Below are 18243 nucleotides of genomic sequence, written 5' to 3' on the forward strand. Positions count from 1 at the left end.
ATACTCAGTAATGCTTCTGTCTCCCATTCTGTCTCCCTAACATCTCCCATAGTGCCCAACGGAATAAACCATTCTCCTCCGACACTGAACGGGGCACCATCCCCACCCCAGCGGTTTAGCAACGGGCCTTCCTCCTCCTCCTCCTCCTCGCTGACAAACCAGCAGCTCCCAGCCACGTGCGGCGCTCGGCAGCTCAGCAAGCTCAAGCGCTTCCTCACTACCCTCCAGCAGTTCGGCAACGACATTTCGCCGGAGATCGGGGAGAAGGTCCGGACCCTGGTCCTGGCGTTGGTGGTAAGTCCCGCTCCCTGGCCCTGCTTTGCTTTTGCCGGAGCACTCTGGCGCTGGGAGGCTGGGATGCTGGCAGTCAGTCCGTGCCCGTCTTACACAATATTGGCTGTTTACGTCTTCATAAGCAGAGCCGTTGACTGAGCAAGACTCTGTAATGTTTTGTGTTTTCAGCTAAAGTTGCTGACTCTTATTTTTTTTTCACATATTCAAAAAGCTTTGGCATGAGCTTGGGCGCAGCTGAACTTAAGAAAACCTGGAAGTATTTGGACTAAGCTTTTCTATAAAGGCCACTGCTCTGGTGCCATGGGCTCTGCTGGGCTTCTCCATTTCCCCTCGAAGGAAACTTTTCACACAATTCAGAGGAGCCTGTAGTTTTGTATTAGGGAGATGTTTTCTTGCTTCGTGATATTTTGGGATTTCCTGGCCCTGACCGTGGATCAATTTACAAAGAAATGCTGGTTCCAGCCACCGCTTCGTTAGCGCTGCCCTGACTTCGGTGTGTTAGGACTCAGCGCTGCGTTGCTCGGCGAGGAACGGGTGTAATGGAAAAAGCAGAGGTGCCGGTGGAGAACTGGGTCTGGAAAGCCCTTAGTGCTTCTCTGCTCTTGCATTGCTTCTCAGCAACCTGGTTTAGGGAGGAAGGAGGAGAGGAAGACGTGTAGCTCTGAGTGGCTGGAATCACTGTGTGGCTCCTCACAGCCTGTCCCAGGCCACCTGGCCAGGGTGCAGGAGATGCCGGCTGGGTCCTGCTGCCTCCTGGAGCTGATCCAGACTGGGAGGATGCTGGGCTGGCAGAGCCTGTGCACAGCCTTCATCCCTCACCTGGTGCAGCGTTTCTACTCCATTGGCCTGAGTCTTTTTGGCTGTGTTAAGCAGGATCCCATGCAAACATTCAGTCCTGCAGTGGCAGATGCGGTCTCTGTTCTTTTGGAGCTGTTTCCCACATGTCTAAAAATAAGAACAAATTGTCATTTCATTTCATTTCTTAATTTCTTTCCCCAGAACTCAACCGTGACAATCGAGGAATTTCACTGCAAGCTGCAAGAGGCGACGAACTTTCCCCTCCGGCCGTTCGTGATCCCCTTTCTGAAGGTGAGAGGGAGATGGTGGGGCTCCATGTGCCGGGCTCTGCCGCTTGGCTGCTGGGAAAGCTCTCGCTTCCAGCACCACGGCAGCTTTGTTGAAGTCCAGGACAGACCGTAGCAGTGGCCACGTGGGGCCTGGCTTGCGGAAAGCGAACGTTTTAATGAGTGCCACGTATGTCTGCTTGTACGTTAGGGGTAAAGGAGACAAACCAAGGTCCGTTCAGCAGCTTCGGATCCTCTAATCTTATTTGCAAATGTTCAGGTCTAGAATATTTGAAACGTTGGCATAGGGTCCGTGTCTGGGGTGGCTGGGAAGCGTTCTGCCCTTCCAGCATCTGTGATACTTGGGTTTTAGGTGCACCGATGGCAGGTCATCCTCAGCTCCTGAGAAAATCTGGATAAATCTGGGAGCTGGAAGATCCCGAGTGGGGACCACAGGCTGTAGGTGTTGCTGCTCTGAGGGATTAAAATTAGAGCAAAACCTGCTGGAAATGGCTGGAAAGGCCTGCCTGCAGCCTGCCTAAGAAAGAAATTGCTTCTTTTCCAGGCCAACCTGCCGCTGCTGCAGAGGGAGCTGCTGCACTGCGCCCGGGCGGCCAAGCAGACGCCCTCCCAGTACCTGGCCCAGCACGAGCATATCCTGCTGAACACGAACACCGCCTCCCCCGCCGACTCCTCCGAGCTGCTCATCGAGGTGAACGGGAATGGCAAAAGGCACAGTCCAGACAGGTACAACCAGCTTCCGTCACTCTGCCAAGTTCCCCAAGTCATGACTTTTGTTTCAACTTCTCTGCTGTCAAAGCTTCAAGCAGCATCCAGGGCTTAAACCGTAGGATCTTCTCACTCCCAACAACTATTCTGGCTCTTAATAAGACACTGAAGCATGGCCATCAGGGCGAGGGGGGGGATTCTGCCCTTCTGCCCCACTTTGGGGAGACACCACCACACCACCACACCCCCTCCCCACACCCTCCCCCCAATGCTGCCTCCAGTTCTAGGGCTGCCAACATCAGAAGGACATGGAGCTGTTGGAGTGGGGCCAGAGGAGGCCACAGGGATGCTGGGAGGGCTGGAGCCCCTCTGCTGTGAGGACAGGCTGAGAGAGTTGGGGGTGTTCAGCCTGGAGAAGAGAAGGCTCCGGGGAGACCTTCAAGTCCCTTCCAGTCCCTCAAGGGGCTCCAGGAAAGCTGGGGAGGGACTCTTGATCAGGGAGGGGAGCCATAGGATGAGGGGGAAGGGTTTGACACTGAAAGAGGGGAGATTGAGATGAGATCTGGGGAAGAAATTCTTTGCTGTGAGGGTGGTGAGACCCTGGCTCAGGTTGCCCAGAGAAGCTGTGGATGCCCCATCCTTGGAGGGGTTCAAGGCCAGGTTGGAGGGGGCTTTGAGAAACCTGGTGTGGTTGGAGGTGTCCCTGCCCAGGGCAGGGGGTGAAACTGGATGGTCTTAAAGGTCCCTTCCAACCTAAACCAATCTATGATTCTGTGATTGCTCCTCCTGCACTGGGAGTTCAGGTTGAGATCCTCTTTCAGGCAGGTTCTGTCCCAGAGGGACTTGTTGGGAAGCACTGAAAAGCCTGAGCTGGAGAACCTGGTTCTCCACCTCCCGGGTGGTGAGCGGAGGCACTGTCAGGGCTGGGATGGATGCAGTTCATTTTCACGGTTTTTATTCCCAGTTAAAAGTCGTTATGTAATTATGTGGAACATGCCTCAAATTCATAAAAACTGTGAAATTTTAATTTGATCATGCTCAGGAAGATGAATCACAACACTCGGGCGTCTTGAACTTTTTACTTTGACGGGGTCATTTAATGGATTTGATCCCAAGTTGAGCATGGTTGGTTCAGCTCCCTGATAAAATCATCACTGCCCAAACTCTACTGTTTCGAAACCAGCGTTTTTCCCTTCCTGAGGATGTTTATGCGGTGCTAAGGAATACCTCTGTCTGCTGGTGTGGTTGCAGAAGAGAAGACAACAGCTTTGAGAGGGAGTCGCTGCCGACGGAGCCTCCAGCCAAGAGGGTGTGCACCATCAGCCCCGCGCCCCGGCACAGCCCTGCCCTCACCATCCCCCTGATGAACCCTGGGGGGCAGTTCCACCCCACCCCGCCACCCCTCCAGCACTACACCTTGGAAGACATCGCCACCTCCCACCTCTACAGGGACGCCAGCAAGATGTTGGAGCACAGAGAGATTCGGGACAGGCACGGCAGTCTCGGTGAGAAAGCCTGGAAGGCTTTTAGTGGGAGGAGCTGGGAGGTCCAGCAGCTGAGCTGCGGTGCTGGTCCCTGTTGGCCACTGGCACCCAAAGCTGTGTAATGCTGGGAATTTTTGCAGGGAATTCAGAGAAAAGAAGTGATGGTGGGAGGTTAAAAATGGGAAGACTGAGAGTTTGTATTTCCCTGGATACACGTAAAGGCTGGAGCCACCGAGGATGAGGAGGAAGGACCTTGTGCATGAGTTGAATAAGGCCAACCCAGCCAGCAAGAGTGAGGGCAGGGAAGTGGAAATGAACCTTTCCAAGACCTCTAAAGCACAGAGCAGAGCCTGCCCCGTCCCAATTTTCTCCAGGGGTGTGTGGGAGGTGCACGCTGTGTTTCCAACTGGGCAATCTGAATTACGAGCTCTGAGCTCCCGGGGGTGTATAAGAAGGGCCCCAGCTCCCCAGGCAGGTCAGACCCAAACCCGGGAGTGGATGGTAGCATTTCCGAGGCAGCGACACGGACAGAGATAAAACCACCAGCCTGGAATTGCCCCTGTAGAGCCACGTCCTTGAGATGAGTTTTAAAATCCCAGCTATACATAGCTGGAAATAAAGCTCTTTATTGTTGCTCTGGGGCCACCTTCTCTCTCCAGCACTGAAAGCCATCGCTCCATCTCATCACTCTTCTTCTGGTTGTGGTTTGTTGCAGGTTTGAATGGAGGATACCAGGATGAGCTGGTGGACCACCGCTTAACGGAGAGAGAGTGGGCTGACGAGTGGAAGCATCTGGATCACGTAAGGAACGGCTGGAGGTGGTGGGAAGCTCTGTGGGACGCAGTGACCCAGTGCTCTGCCTGCCCCAGTTTGTTATTTTCTTTCCCGGGGGCTTGTAGAGGAAGAAGCCACAACAAGAAGGTGGATGGTGGGGAGGGCAGGTAGGAGCAGTAGCACTTTCCTGGCAGGTTTTCTCTGCCCATGGTCAGTGGAAGCCAAAATTGCTCTGGATGTAGCGTCTGGAGCTGGGGAACTTCTCCTGCAGAGCATGGCCATGAGCAACCAAACCCAACCTTGGCCCCACACATGGGTTTTCTGCAGCAGCCCAGGCCAGTGCTGGCCCAATAAGCCTGCAGATGTGCTACGTGCAGCCAGGATGTGGAGGTTACAGAATCAGTAAACACATCATGTTTGTGATTCTGCCCCTCTACTCTGCGCTCATGAGACCCCCACCTGGAATACTGTGTCCAGCTTTGGAGTCCTCAACACAGGAAGGACATGGACCTGTTAGAACAGGTCCAGCGGAGGGCCACGAAGATGATCAGAGGGATGGAGCACCTCCCCTATGAAGACAGGCTGAGAGAGCTGGCGTTGTTCAGCCTGGAGAAGAGAAGGCTCCGGGGAGACCTCATAGCAGCCTTCCAGTATCTGAAGGGAGCCTCCAGGAGAGCCGGAGAGGGACTCTTTGTCAGGAGATGTAGTGACAGGACAAGGGGTAATGGTTTTAAATTGAAAGAGGGGAGATTGAGATTAGATATTCGGAGGAAATTCTTTGCTGTGAGGGTGGTGAAGCACTGGAACAGGTTGCCCAGAGAAGCTGTGGATGCCCCATCCCTGGAAGTGTTTTAAGGCCAGGCTGGATGGGGCTTTGAGCAACCTGCTCTAGTGGGAGGTGTCCCTGCCCATGGCAGGGGGGTTGGAACTCGATGATCTTTAAGGTCCCTTCCAACTCTAACCATTCTATGATTCTATGATCATTATTTTGTAAAGACTTTTTTCTCCTGGGATATCAACCTCTTATGGGCCTCAATGAGGTACCACCAGCAAGACGTGGTGCTCCTGGCAGACTGTCTGGTTTTCCCTCTGAGCAAGGCTCTTCATCCAAGCGCTTCACTGGAGTGTTTCCTGCAGAGAGATAGGATGGAAATTCCACTTTGACACAAACACAGCGAGACCCCGTGCTGGCTTATGCTCTAAAGCTGATGGTCAGGGAGCTGGGGAGGAGAGGTGGGATGTGGCTATGGAGAGCTGGCACCAGGACCACAGCCAGCCCTTGTATGAACACCGTATTCCCATAGGAAAGTGGGTTTTTTTCACCTCCACCTTTAGAAGTGTGGCCCTAAACCTCCTACGGTGGCCAAAGCCTCATGGTGCAGGTGTCATCACCTCCTTCCAGGTGGTGCTGCTCAGCATTGCTGCCACACGTGTGGGTACAGTCCCAGTCCTACCCGCCTGTCTGAGTACCACATCACCCACCATACTGTGCCCAGAGCCTGTTCCTGGGAAGTGACCTCGTGTTTTATCTTCCTGGGATGGTCCCTGATGAGAAATTTGGGAGGTGATCTCGTGAGCGGGCAGAGAGAGACTGAGAACGTTTTCCTCTTCCTCCCTGCAGGCGCTGAACTGCATCATGGAGATGGTGGAGAAGACGCGGCGCTCGATGGCTGTGCTGCGGCGCTGTCAGGAGGCCGATCGGGAAGAGCTCAACTACTGGAAGCGTCGGTGCAGCGAGACGGCCGAGCCGCGGAAAGTGGGCAGTGACCTCATCTCCCGGCAGCACAGCCCCGGCAGCTCCGACTCCATCGGCAGTGGTGAGCGAGGGAGGGGGGTATGACCAGCTGGGACAGGACCTTCTTAAGTGGGTGTTTAATTACCACAAAGCTATTTTAGGCATACAGCGATGCGAGGAGCGGCTGAGGGAGCTGGGGGAGTTCAGCCTGGAGAAAAGGAGGCTGTAGAGACCTTCTTGCTCTCTACAACTCCCTGAAAGGAAGGTGTAGCCGGGGGGGTCAGTCTCTTCTCCCAAGGAACAGGTGATGGGAAAAGAGGAAATGGCCTCAAGTTGCACCAGGGGAGGTTTAGGATGGATATTGGGAAAAATTTCTTCACCGAAAGGGTTATGAAGCCTTGGACCAGGCTGCCCAGGGGAGTGGTGGAGTCACCATCTCTGGAGGGATTTAAAAGCCAGGCAGCCGTAGTGCTGAGGGACATGGGTTAGTGATGGTTTGTGTCAGCGTTGGGTTGATGCTTGGACTCGATGATCTGAAAGGTCCCTTCCAACCTCGGCAATCCTATGATAATATATTCAAATTATAAATTACATACTTCAGCAGCATATTGCCGCTCTCAAAGCTTTGGGGAGAGACAGGTCACAGGACAGGAGCTGGCTGAGCTCCTGGAAGCAGCGTTTGTTTGAGGCCACCTTTGGGCAGCAGCAGCACCTTCTGCTGGTGCCAGGAGAGGAGCATCTCCCCTGTCACTGAGCCATACCTGCTGCCCAAACCCCACCAAGCTCATCCAAAGCTGAGAAACTGGGGGGGTGTAAAAGGCAGGAGAAATGGTTGGTTCCCCCCCCCCGCCCCTTCCTGTCCGTCTTGCCTGAAGGAGTCTAAATGTCAAGGTCTACTAATTCTAAAAATAGCGGAGATGGCTCTAAGTGTAAGAGCTGCTACCTGAGTTATTAATTCTATTTTTGTATCATGAGTCAACTTAACTTTATTAAAGCTGATGATTTTTTCCCCTCCAGTACGTAGAGATTTCGACCCTGTACACAAAACAAGTCTGAAACGCTGATTTTATGCATTTGGGTGTCATTCGAATTCCCATCCAGATACATTCGCTGCAAATCAAATGTTGAAAAAAAAAATACCAGAACCCTGATCATTCAGTACTGAAGGTGGACGTTTTCTAACAATAATAATAAATGTCAAACTAAAACTCTCCGTTTTATGTACATTCAGCTCGTTTGTGTGCAAAATAAGGAGTTAACCCTCCTGCGTGTCAAAAAGAACCCAAATTAGAGCCCAGCCTGGATTTAGAATCATAGAATCATAGAATCATTCAGGTTGGAAAAGACCTTTGGGATCATCGAGTCCAACCATCGACCCTACTCTACAAAGTTCTTCCCTGCACCATATCCCCCAACACCACATCTAAGCAACTCGTAAACTCATCCAAGGATGGTGACTCAACCACCTCCCTGGGCAGCCTGTTCCAGTGTCTGATCACTCTTACTGTGAAGAACTTCTTCCTAATGTCCAGTCTAAACCTACCCCGTTGCAGCTTGAAGCCATTCCCTCTTGTTCTGTCGCTATTTGCTTGTGAGAAGAGACCAGCACCAACCTCTCCACAATGTCGTTTCAAGTAGTTACAGAGTGATGAGGTCTCCCCTCAGTCTCTTCTTCCTCAAACTAAACAGTCCCAGCTCCCTCAATCGTTCTTCGTACGACTTATTCTCCAGGCCCTTCACCAGCTTCGTTGCCCTCCTCTGTACCCGCTCCAGCACCTCGATATCTCTCTGGTATCGAGGTGCCCAAATCTGGACACAGTACTCCAGGTGTGGCCTCACCAGTGCTGAGTACAGGGGGACAATCACCTCCCTACTTCTGCTGGTCACACTATTTCTAATACAAGCCAGGATGCCATTGGCTTTCTTGGCCACCTGGGCACACTGCTGGCTCATGTTCAGCCGCTTGTCAATCAGAACCCCAATTTAGCTGCAACTGAACAAGTTTTGATAGTCCTCAGTCAGCGAGAATGAGCATTTCCTGGGAAAACAGTAACAAGTACATGAGCAGAAGGAACTAAAATAGAATATTTTAATCTGAGTCTCTCGGAAGTGGAGCCCCTGTGGCCCCAGAGCGGTGTGGGGCGAGCCTGTGGGGTGGCTGGGTGTGTGACGACCTGAGGGGAACCGCCAGCTTTTAGCTTGTCTATATTTAAGTATATCGTGACTAAAATACTCACCAGCCCCATGGTAAAGGTGATACAATTTAAATCGATAGTTTTTTTTAATAAATTGGGAACGTTGTTGGTGCTTTCTTCCCTCGTGGGACCGAGGGCTAATTATCAAGGGGCATCCCCAGATGTGCCACGGGCTGGGATAACCCTCGCCGCCTTCCTGGGGCGCTTTGGTTCTCCCTCCAGCCTTTGCTGCGAATCGGTTTTTGGGTTGACCTTTCAGAAAGTTACTCGGCAGCCTTAAAAAAAAAAAAAAAAAAAAAGGAGGCAGAGAGAAACACAGGACCAGGCTTCTGAAAAACTTCCCCCAGTCCATGTTTGGGTCCTCATGTGACCATCCCCGTCTGTCACGTAGGCTCTTTTGCAGGCTGGGGGGTGTGTACACCTCTGCCCATAAGAGGTCTTTGCAGGACAGTTTGTCCATCAATTTTTTGAATCATCCCTGGGGATGGAAAGTGCTGCCTTTAATGTAAACTTCTGGACATAGAGATGGATGCTCCGTGTGGCTGGGCAGTGCCGGTGTTTGATGGCACGTGTTTATAAGCATTGCCTGTTGGTATAGGGTACCAGGAGATGGAAATGGGTTATACAGCGTCATAAATTATGCAAGACACTAATTAAACGTTGTAATTTATCATCTGAGCATTTGATGAATGGCTTTAACTGTAGGAATCCTCTGCTTTGAGCTTTAGCTGGTTAGTTCTGCCCTGTCCTGCGATGTACCGAGGCACCGAAGCAGCGGTCAGGTGGGACGAGGCTCTGCCAACCTTTCCCCCTGTCCCTTATTCCAACAGATTCCTTGCGGGAGTTCAGCAGCCGCTCAGGAACGGGCTACGTCACTGAAGAGATCTGGAAAAAAGCTGGTGAGTGTTTGCTGGTGACCTTGGCGATGGATTCTGCCACACAGGTTGGGGTAAACAGATGCTGCAGGAAAGCCCCGGCACATGCACATCTGGCTGCTGATGGCCCCATCCTTGGTTGCCCACAGGCTCTACTCCTTCTCTCTGATGCCCATGGGTCCCACCACTCTCAGCAGCGGGCGTGATGCTGGTGCCGACCCTGTCCCTTCGTCCCCACCTGCCCGTGTGTGTCCCCATGCCCACACCACCACGTCCTGCCATCTCTGCCATCTGTGAGGCTTGTCCCACTCCTCGGGCAGGTGGGTGAAGCTGCTCTTTCCTTTCAGAAGAAGCCGTGAACGAGGTGAAGCGCCAGGCCATGTCGGAGGTGCAGAAGGCGGTGGCGGAGGCCGAGCAGAAGGCGTTTGAGATGATCGCCTCCGAGAGGGCTCGGATGGAACAGACCATCGCAGATGCCAAGCGCCAGGCCACCGAGGATGCTTTCTTAGTGATAAACGAACAGGAGGAGTCCACAGAGGTGAGGTGCCAGGGGACGTCCTAGGAAGGGACTTCCAAAGACTCTAGGTCCTGCCTGGCAGTGACTCAGGACCTGTCCTTGTCCCTTTTCCTTTTTCCAAGTATCTCTCCAATCAATAACTAAAAGGCCGCCTTGATACCCTAAAAAAACCCTGCTTTTGATTTTGATCAGCCTAATTAAGTTCACAAGCCTCCTAACACCTAATGAGACATTTGCAGGTTGGCAAAGAAGGGGTGACTCTTGGTTTGTCACAGCCAGCAGCGTCTACTGAATGGGTGTCTCTTAGAGAGTTTCTTTCTACTCCACAGTCGTTAATTACCTTCAGTGTTCCTTAGCTGGAATCTCATGTCGTTAAGCTTTGTGGGTCTCTTCGGACTGGGCCAGGAGAACTGCATGGGTAGTTCCTGTGCCTCCACGTCCCATCCACGTGCCATTTACTTCTGGTTTGAATTTCTCTGCCAGAGCAGAGGCTTTATTTCTCCCCCCACCCCAAGCAAAAACCTGCTGGGAACGTGGAGTTAATGCCTGCCCGGTCCTTCCCTCCTCCCGCGGGGTTTCGGTTCACCCAGTGACCGGGGCTCGGGAGGGTCTGGTTCCGGGGTCCCCGTGCAGGGCAGGAGCCGTGTCTGTATTGGGTGGTGTGACAGAGAATGTGTCTGTGCTGTTTCCTGAGTAAATCACTGAAGGAAGAACGTACCCGTCAGTAAACACATGATGGGAGTGGGTGGAACTGCTCGGGAAGCCATGGAAGGAATGAGACAAGTGATGATTTCTCCATAGGGGATACCAGAGGAGTGTCCTCCTCCTCCAGACGTTCCGGGGAGCGATGTGGGACCTCGGGAGCTGCCGAGCACCCCCCGCAAGCGCAAGCCCCGTCTCCCCGGTACCCAGAAGTGTCTCTAAAGGACGGGTTGAAAAGCTGTTGCCTATTCTAGCACCGTGTAACCTTTGAAATAGGGTTTAAAAACACCACCTGAAGTACAAACAGCTGTAAAGCAGCGACCCAGTTTTCCAAGAGTTACTGCAGGCTTTGGTGGGGTTTATTTTGGTCGCGAGTCCTTCTCTCAGGAGACCGAGGAGCCTCAGGGACACAGTGGCCCTGGAGCAGCTCACTCCCAACCAGTTCGCTTTGGGGCTTCGCTGCCAGCCCATAAATCATCGCTGGGAGCTGGTGGCTCTGGTGCAGACCCCGGGAGCAGGGAATCTCACTGCCCTTTCCCACGACGGGGCTGTATTCCCTGATATATTTCCCACCACCTCGCTTTCCTGCTTCGGAGGCTTTTTCACTTGTGGTGGCAGAAGTGGTGGCCGTCGAAAGGTCTCCATTGGGCAGGGTGAGAGGTGAGCAGGCTCCAGTGGAGGCTGCCTTCCCCCAGCTGAACTTGCCCTCCCCAGTATGCCACGGTTAATGCACCAGTCCAGCTGCAGGAAGGGTAAATCCCCCTGTTCCCCTCCTTGGAGCAGCTGCAGCCGCAGCTCATGGCGCTGGCCCTTGTCCCCTCTCTCCGGAGGCAGGGGTGACACCCCGTGAGCCACCGGCTGACGCCTCTACCGGCGGCCAGAGGGGTTCTGCTCTGCTTCCAGATGGAAGCCTGGGCTCTGGCAGTGCTTCCACCTGGCTGGGAAGCTTTCAAACCAGCTTCTCCATTTCCAAATTAGCCTGCTCTGACCTCCTGTGCCGCCAGGGAGGGTGCAGAGCAACGGTGCCGGTGCTGCACACCGAAATCCCTGCGGAGAGCCCTTGGCTGGGAGCAATACCAAAACAGAGCTGCTTAAAACAGGAAATAAAAAGGCCAAACAGCAGCATCTGCAGCGTGTTTTTCGGTCCCTGCCTGCTGTTTCCTCTCTGCATCTGGGTGGATTCAGGGGAGAGGATGTGAGCAGCGCAGTCTGGCAGGCAGTTTGGGGCAGAACAGAGGAGTAGGGGTTAGTACCTTGGCAAAGAGCAGGCATTAACAGATTGCTCCTTTTAATATTAGTAAATCTGGGCCAGAGGGGGCTGAACGGTCCGCTCCAGAGCCCTTGAGTCACCACCATTCCCCAGCTCTTGGAAACTAAACCTGTTTTGAAGTGCAGTGTCTTTGGTCTTGCAGAGCTGCTGGAACTGCGGTCGCAAAGCCAGCGAGACCTGCAGCGGCTGCAACATCGCCCGGTACTGCGGCTCCTTCTGCCAGCACAAGGACTGGGAGAGGCACCACCGGATCTGCGGCCAGGGCCTGCACGGCCAGAGCAAGCCCCTGGCTCTGCCCACGGGCCGATCGGCCACCACCAAGAGCCTGGATGGCGTCCCCAGCCCGGCCCTTGAGAAGACCTCGGCGACCACCTCCCGGTCCTCCACCCCGGCATCCGTGACAGCGATAGAAACGAATGGGCTCTAAAGGGGAGATTTCGTTTCATTCCATTTGATTGGTTTCCCGGGGGAGGGGGGTTAAGCCAAAAAAATCCCCACCCTCAGCGACTTGTCTCACTTGACACCTTGGACCCATCCCGCCGCCTCTTCGGAGCGCCCACGCTCGGGCTTTGCCATCTCATTCTGCCTTTTTCCTTTGGTGGCTCCTGAAGAACTGGTGCCGGCCTTGCCCGCAGCCCCTCTCCGTGCCGGGGGCTCCTAGAGCATCACTCGGGACCGGCAGGAGGCCGGGGACTCGCTCGGGGGGGACCTGGACTCTCCGGAGAGTGCTGCCGGGAGATGCTGAGCCCCCTCCTCACGGATCAAACCTGCTCAGGCTCCTTTCCCGAGGCCTCTGAGCCGTCTCCTCCTTCAGCTGCCTTTCTCCCATAATATGCCTCTGGTTTTCCCCGTTCCCAGACAGCGGTGGCTCCCGGGGACATGCTCTTGCTGTGACCAGACCGTGTCCCAGCAGGAGCGTCCCGTCCTCTAGTGCAATGGCCAAAGGGAGCGCCCCCCCCGTCTCTTCTCCCCCTGGCGGGTGGGCGGCTGGTGGTTGCAGAGCGGGAGGAGAGGATTCCCCTTCCCTGTGGCCTGGTTTTAACCCCGATCGGTGAGGGGACAGACAGTTGTGTGTGACCCCCCGGGTGGGACCTTTGCCAGGGGAAAGCGTGCGGAGCAGAGGGAATCTGGAGGGGTTGCGGGCGGTTATTGCCCTTCCCACCTGGGGACCGTTAGTTTGCTGTGCGGAAAGGGGGTGGGCAGGTTGTTGTCACCGCGTGGATGGAGGTGGTTGGGTTGAGAGTTCCTGCCGTTGTTTTTAACCACAGAGATCCCCAGGCGATGGCGATGGGTTATTTATAGCCTGTAGAGATCCTGCTCTCCTCTCCCCGGAGGTGCCCAGGGCAGCGCTGCCACCACCGCCTCCTCCGGCCATCGGAGACCGTCCCAAAAACGCTGCCTGGGCGAGTGAGGTCCCTGGGGGATGCCTGGGGACATCCACGGCTCAGAGAGTCCCTGCCGCAGCGTGGAAGGAGGGGTTCGGGGCAGTGCAGACCCCATCATCGTCACCACCCCACGGCAGGGCTGGCCTTGGGGGGGGGTCCGTGGAGGGGTCGGAGGCACAGCCTGAGGGAGCCGCAGCGATTTCCCACCCTGAGCACAAACAGGCTCTGGAAAACCAGCTCTTTGGGAAAGCCATGTGGCCGTGACTGGTTTTGTGCTGGAGCCCAATGAGGCGAGTAATTCCCAAATTATTTTGGATGGCTTTTTCAATGGGAGGCACATAATAGAGATGTAATGAATCGTCGTTGGGGCTGCAGCACCAGCTGCCCGGGGATAAATGACGCGCTGATCCGGCTCTGTCCCTTGGGGAGAGCGGTTTGGGAGCTGCCGCCGTGGGACAGAGCGGGTGACGGAGCAGGTGATGGAGCGGGCGATCCTGTCTCTGCCAGGTTCTTTTATACAAAAAAAAAAGAAAAAAAAAAAAGCTACAAAGTCACCCGGTTCAGGAGAGCTCTGGAGCGTCCCTCAGGAGCTGGCGCTGGGGACGTGGCCGCGGGGAGCCCAGCATGGTGGTGGGACAAAGGCAGCCCCAAATGGGGGTGACACTGGAACCACCTGCCCTGCAGCAGCAGCCAGGCTGCCCCAGCCCGGGGAGGGTGCCACCAGCCTGGGGGTGCTCACCCTGGGAGAGACGGAGGCGGAGGGGTGACCCTGAACTGCAGCAGCAGCACAAAGGTCCCGAGCCTGTATCACGGAGGAAGGAGGATGCGTGATGTCCCTGGAGTCCTGAGCTGCCACCGGGGACCGACTGCCCCGAGGTGGGACACGGGGACGAGCAGGGTAGGGCCGGGAGAAACCGCTTGTAAATAGATCGTCTTCCATAATTCTCATGCAACTTCGATGGCCGTGTATGAAAATTAACCCCAGTGTAAATGGGTGAAATGCTAACAGTGGTGGGTAGAACGATTGCTTCTTTTTGTTTTTTTTTTTGTTTCTTAAACCTGGAATGATAAATGTGAAACTGGGACACGGGAAGACGTTGGGTTGAGGTTTCTATTTTTTATTTTTTTTTTGACATTGAACTCTGTAATAGAAATTTGTTACTTCATTCCTGTGCATAACTTATTTAATGTACTGTATAAAGGAACCCAAACTGTTACAGATGGATTTAGTTTGTTCTACTCCAGAGTAGTCAATAAAAGGACTATATTCATGGTACAGCTCCTCCCTCCTCCCTCGGCAGCAGCAGAGGGTTGCTGGGGGTGCGGGGGAACAACAGCTGCCCCCCCGGCGGTGGTGATGTCCTCAGGGAGTTCTTTGGGTTCACGTTTAAAGCTGGTCTTCTCTGAGCTTTTTATATTATTATTTATATTATTTTATATTATTATTTTTAGTTTGAGCAGCGAACAGCCCACAAGGTGCTGTCACAGCTGGCTCGCAGCACCGTCCCCGTGTCCCCACAGCCACCAGCAGATGCCCGGGCGGGCACGATTTGCCTAATCGGAGGATTTCAGTCTCCAGCACTAATCTGGTGGTTAAGAAATCCAAAACTGGGGACCAAACCCCGCATTGGGAGGGAGACCACCGGTGTCCCCTGCAGCCAGGCGAGCTGGCAGCTTGAGACTCCCAAAGCTGGTGCCCTTCAGCTCTGCCTGTCTCTATCCCAGCCCCGGCTGTGCCCCCACACAGCTTGTGCCTTGCCCATGGCCCTGGCGCTTCCCCTGTCCCCTCCTGTGGGAGCCCCTGTCACCTGCTGTGTGGCTCCTGGCTGGGGGGGGGGAGGGGGGGTTGGGGGTGACATGGCCCAGCTTGGGCGGGGGGGGGGGGGGGGCCTCACAGCTGCCTGAGCCACCTCCGATCACTTCACATTGCAGCTCTGGCCAGGGAAATTAGCAGTTTAGGTAAGTAATTGGGCACCGAGAGGCTGGGTCCCCACATGGGAACCGGGTCAGGCTCCGTGCTGCTGCTGGGGCAAAGCAAGCACCCCAAAACTAGCGACCACCCCCCCACACCCTGCCCCGTTGTCACCCCATGGTACCGGGGGGGTGGAGGGGGGTGGGGGGTGGGGTGTGTATGGGGATGGGGTGACACGTTGCTGGATAAGTCCAGCACAGCTTGTGTGCAGTGTCCCTGTGCTGGAGCTGTGGCCCCCACCCCTTCTGCCCCAGATTAACTGCATTTAATTACTGCACCCGGGGACTGGGGACAAACCAGTCAAATGAGTGTTTCTGGGAGCAGCACCCATGGGGAGGGGGAAGAGGCTGGAGGGGCTGGGAGAGGGGGGCAGGTACCCAGGTGAGTGAGTGTCTGCGGTATGGGCACCCATGGTGAGCCAGGCCGGGTGTTGGGGACAGGCAAGGGTGCAAGGACAGTGGCACTGTCCCTGCCAGAAGGCTTTTGCCCAGGGGCAGGTGTTGCCCTCAGGGGGGTGGGTGGTCCCTGCCCGCTGTGCCCAGCCCTGCTTGCCCCAGGTGCTCCACGCTGGTCACACCAGCACATTGTCCAGCAGCTCAGGGACAATCTGCTTCTGCCCCAAACCCCAAGTGTGCAACGCCCAGCCCCTGGGGCTTCCCCACTCCTCTCGTGCCCCCCCACCGTCATCCCCCATCCCCATGAATTCAGCTCAACCTCCTGCCAACTCCGGTTTATGTGAATCGAGCCGCGGGAGGAACGGACAGGGCTAGTAGCCACGCTGGCCTTCCCCAGGAGTGTGTGCAGTGGTTTATCGGGGGGGGCACAAGCCATTGCAATGGTTGCAGAGGCTGCCACCGTGGCTGGGGTCACAAATACTGTTAACTTTTTTTTTTTTTCTTCTATAAAACACTATTCACAATCCGTAGGAGGTGGCTCAGCTCCCTGGGCAGAGCCGCTGGTGGCCCAGGGTGGCTGTGGTGGGCCGGGCACGGGGAAGCCACAGCTGGGCAGAGCCATGTTCCCCAGCCCCTCTCACCCTCCTGTGGAGCACCAGCCTGTCCTCTGAGTCGGGAGGAAGAGGAGCCGGGGTGCGGGAGGGGCTGAGGGCTGCTGGGATGTGGCTACCAGACCAGTGCTCCCCCCGGGCCAGGCTGCCACCCCCAAAGCGCTGCTGGGGGGGGGGTGTGCCAGCTCCCCCCTGGGCAACACAGAGCCTGTCGTGGGAAGGGGGGGTGGGGGGATAAATAAATTAACATTAAAAGAGCAAAAGGGTAAAACACGGCCAGGGACCGGGGTGGCAGCCCCCGCCGGGCCGCCCGAGGGGATGAGGGACAGGGAGGTGACCAACGCAAGGGAAGGTGATGGCCGTGCCGAGGGTTCCCTGTCCTTCCCCCGCTGCCGGCATCCTGGAAGCCGCTGCCCAGGGTCAGTTGTTGTTCATGATCCACCAGGAGGCTGTGGGGAGAGAGGGGACGGGGTCAGGGACACGGGGTCACTGTTAAACGAGGGAAGGGGGCTGGGGGGATCAGAGATGGGGGGTCCAGCCCTGCTCAGTGGGGAGCTGAGGCTTTTCTGCAGGACCCTGGCACCCGGAACCCACCACACTGGGATGGGGAGCATGGATATGGCATGGCCTAGAGACAGGTGACCCGCTGGAGCTGTGGTGAGCACTGGGAATGGGGCCAGCGGGACCAGCAGGAGCACTGCCAGCATGGGATTTAGTCCAAATTAATCTGTATTCCACATTATTTTATCCAAGACCCAAGAGTGATAGCAAATTAGGGCTTAATTTGGTCTTACCCGTCACCAAGCTCTCCCAGTTCCAGATTTCTACTGGTACCACTGGGAATATGCATCTTCCCCGAGCCGGTCTCTCCCCAGCCCCAACACAAAACTGGGCCTGACGCAGGAGGGCCAGAGCTTTGGAGGGGTTTCAGGGCTCGGGGTGTGTTCCAGACAGGGCTCAGCACATCTGCACTGGGAAGTGCCCTCAGCCGTGTGGCTGTCCCAGCTGCACAGGGTCCCCCCTGGGCAGGGACAGGCCCCCCCAGCGCTGCCAGCACCCACAACCACCCTGCCAGGGGAAACGGGTCTCTGGTTTCAAAAAACACAATTTAGGTGACTCCCAACTAATTTTCTGCTCTGTAAGGACCCAAGGGACTTGTTCCCTGCACTGCTCCTGCTCTCTGTAGCCGCTGTGGGACTGTGGGGCTCCTGCAGCCCCCCAGGTTGTCCCCATGGTCCCCCTCACCTGGGAAGAGCATGGTGGTCAGCAGCTCTGGGGACTCCAGCAAGCTGATGATGGACCGCTGGAAAGTCTTGCTGCAGCTGGACTGCAAGTGGCTGTAAAACAGGGTGCAGGGTCAGGGGGGTGCAAGAGAGTGATGGGATCTCTGCCCACATGTGGGGGACACGGCTGCTTTTGCACCCACACATCCCTTACTGGGGTGTTGACCCCCGTCTCCACCACCAACACCCCCAGGGACACGCTGGGCTGAGCAGAGGCAGCAGCAGGACAAGGAGAGGGAGCAGTGGGGTCCCTGCGGAGCCCCAAGAGGAAACCCCTTTCAGCCCCCCCGAACCCGGAGCATCTGGACCCAGCCCCGCACAAGGAAAGCCTCCAACCTTCTCCAGGAAGTCACGTCCTGCCAGAACTCGTAAAGGATGAAGCAGGCCTCGTCCGGCAGCTTGCAGGCGGAGACGCTGCGGGGACAGGAGTGACACTGAGAGGGGGCCTGGCAGGCTGGCACGGTGGCGGCCACATTGGTGCCACCAGGCCCAGGAGCCAGGGGCACAGGTCTGCACGTGGGCATAACCACGAGGCTTTCAAAGCCACAGTCTGTGGCTACCAGAGCTGGCACACAGCTCCAGGGGACCCTGAAGAACAGCCCTGAGGAGAAGGACTTGGGGGTGTTGGTGGAAGAGAAGCTCAACATGAGCCAGCAACGTGCGCTGGCAACCTGGACAGGCCCCCACACCCTGGGCTGCATCAAAAACGTGTGGACAGCAGGGCGAGGGGGGGATTCTGCCCTTCTGCTCTGCTTGGGGGAGACCCCTCTGCAGTGCTGCCTCCAGCTCTGGGGCCACCAACATCAGAAGGACATGGACCTGTTGGAGCGGGGCCAGAGGAGGCCACGGAGATGCTGGGAGGGCTAGAGCCCCTGTGCTGTAAGGACAGGCTGAGAGAGTTGGGGGTGTTCAGCCTGGAGAAGAGAAGGCTCCAGGGAGACCTTAGAGCCCCTTCCAG

At 55.8% G+C, this 18243-nt stretch overlaps 2 protein-coding genes across 3 annotated transcripts in view; one reads left to right on the forward strand and one right to left on the reverse strand.

Moving 5' to 3' along the window:
* The window catches only part of CBFA2T2 (CBFA2/RUNX1 partner transcriptional co-repressor 2), a 54420-nt gene extending 40122 nt beyond the window's left edge, over positions 1–14298 (forward strand). The window contains exons 2-11 of one of the 2 annotated variants that reach the window (XM_074156840.1): positions 53–294; positions 1294–1383; positions 1924–2105; positions 3339–3592; positions 4287–4372; positions 5967–6162; positions 9004–9006; positions 9106–9174; positions 9498–9688; positions 11782–13543. In XM_074156840.1, coding sequence (XP_074012941.1) covers positions 53–294; positions 1294–1383; positions 1924–2105; positions 3339–3592; positions 4287–4372; positions 5967–6162; positions 9004–9006; positions 9106–9174; positions 9498–9688; positions 11782–12066 — 1598 coding nt within the window. In that variant the 3' untranslated portion in view covers positions 12067–13543. Of the gene's footprint in view, positions 1–52; positions 295–1293; positions 1384–1923; positions 2106–3338; positions 3593–4286; positions 4373–5966; positions 6163–9003; positions 9007–9105; positions 9175–9497; positions 9689–11781 lie in introns of both variants that reach the window. The other variant, XM_074156839.1, reaches the window with a different exon arrangement.
* Positions 14299–16422: 2124 nt separating this feature from the next.
* Positions 16423–18243, reverse strand: part of NECAB3 (N-terminal EF-hand calcium binding protein 3) — a 29830-nt gene continuing 28009 nt past the window's right edge. Inside the window, exons 11-13 of the mRNA XM_074157363.1 lie at positions 17622–17699; positions 17248–17339; positions 16423–16451 (exon numbers count right to left, since the gene is read on the reverse strand). Of these exons, the coding sequence (XP_074013464.1) occupies positions 16423–16451; positions 17248–17339; positions 17622–17699 (199 nt within the window). The remainder of the gene's footprint in view (positions 16452–17247; positions 17340–17621; positions 17700–18243) is intronic.

Source organism: Numenius arquata, chromosome 12 (assembly GCF_964106895.1).
Source record: "Numenius arquata chromosome 12, bNumArq3.hap1.1, whole genome shotgun sequence".
NCBI lineage: Eukaryota > Metazoa > Chordata > Aves > Charadriiformes > Scolopacidae > Numenius > Numenius arquata.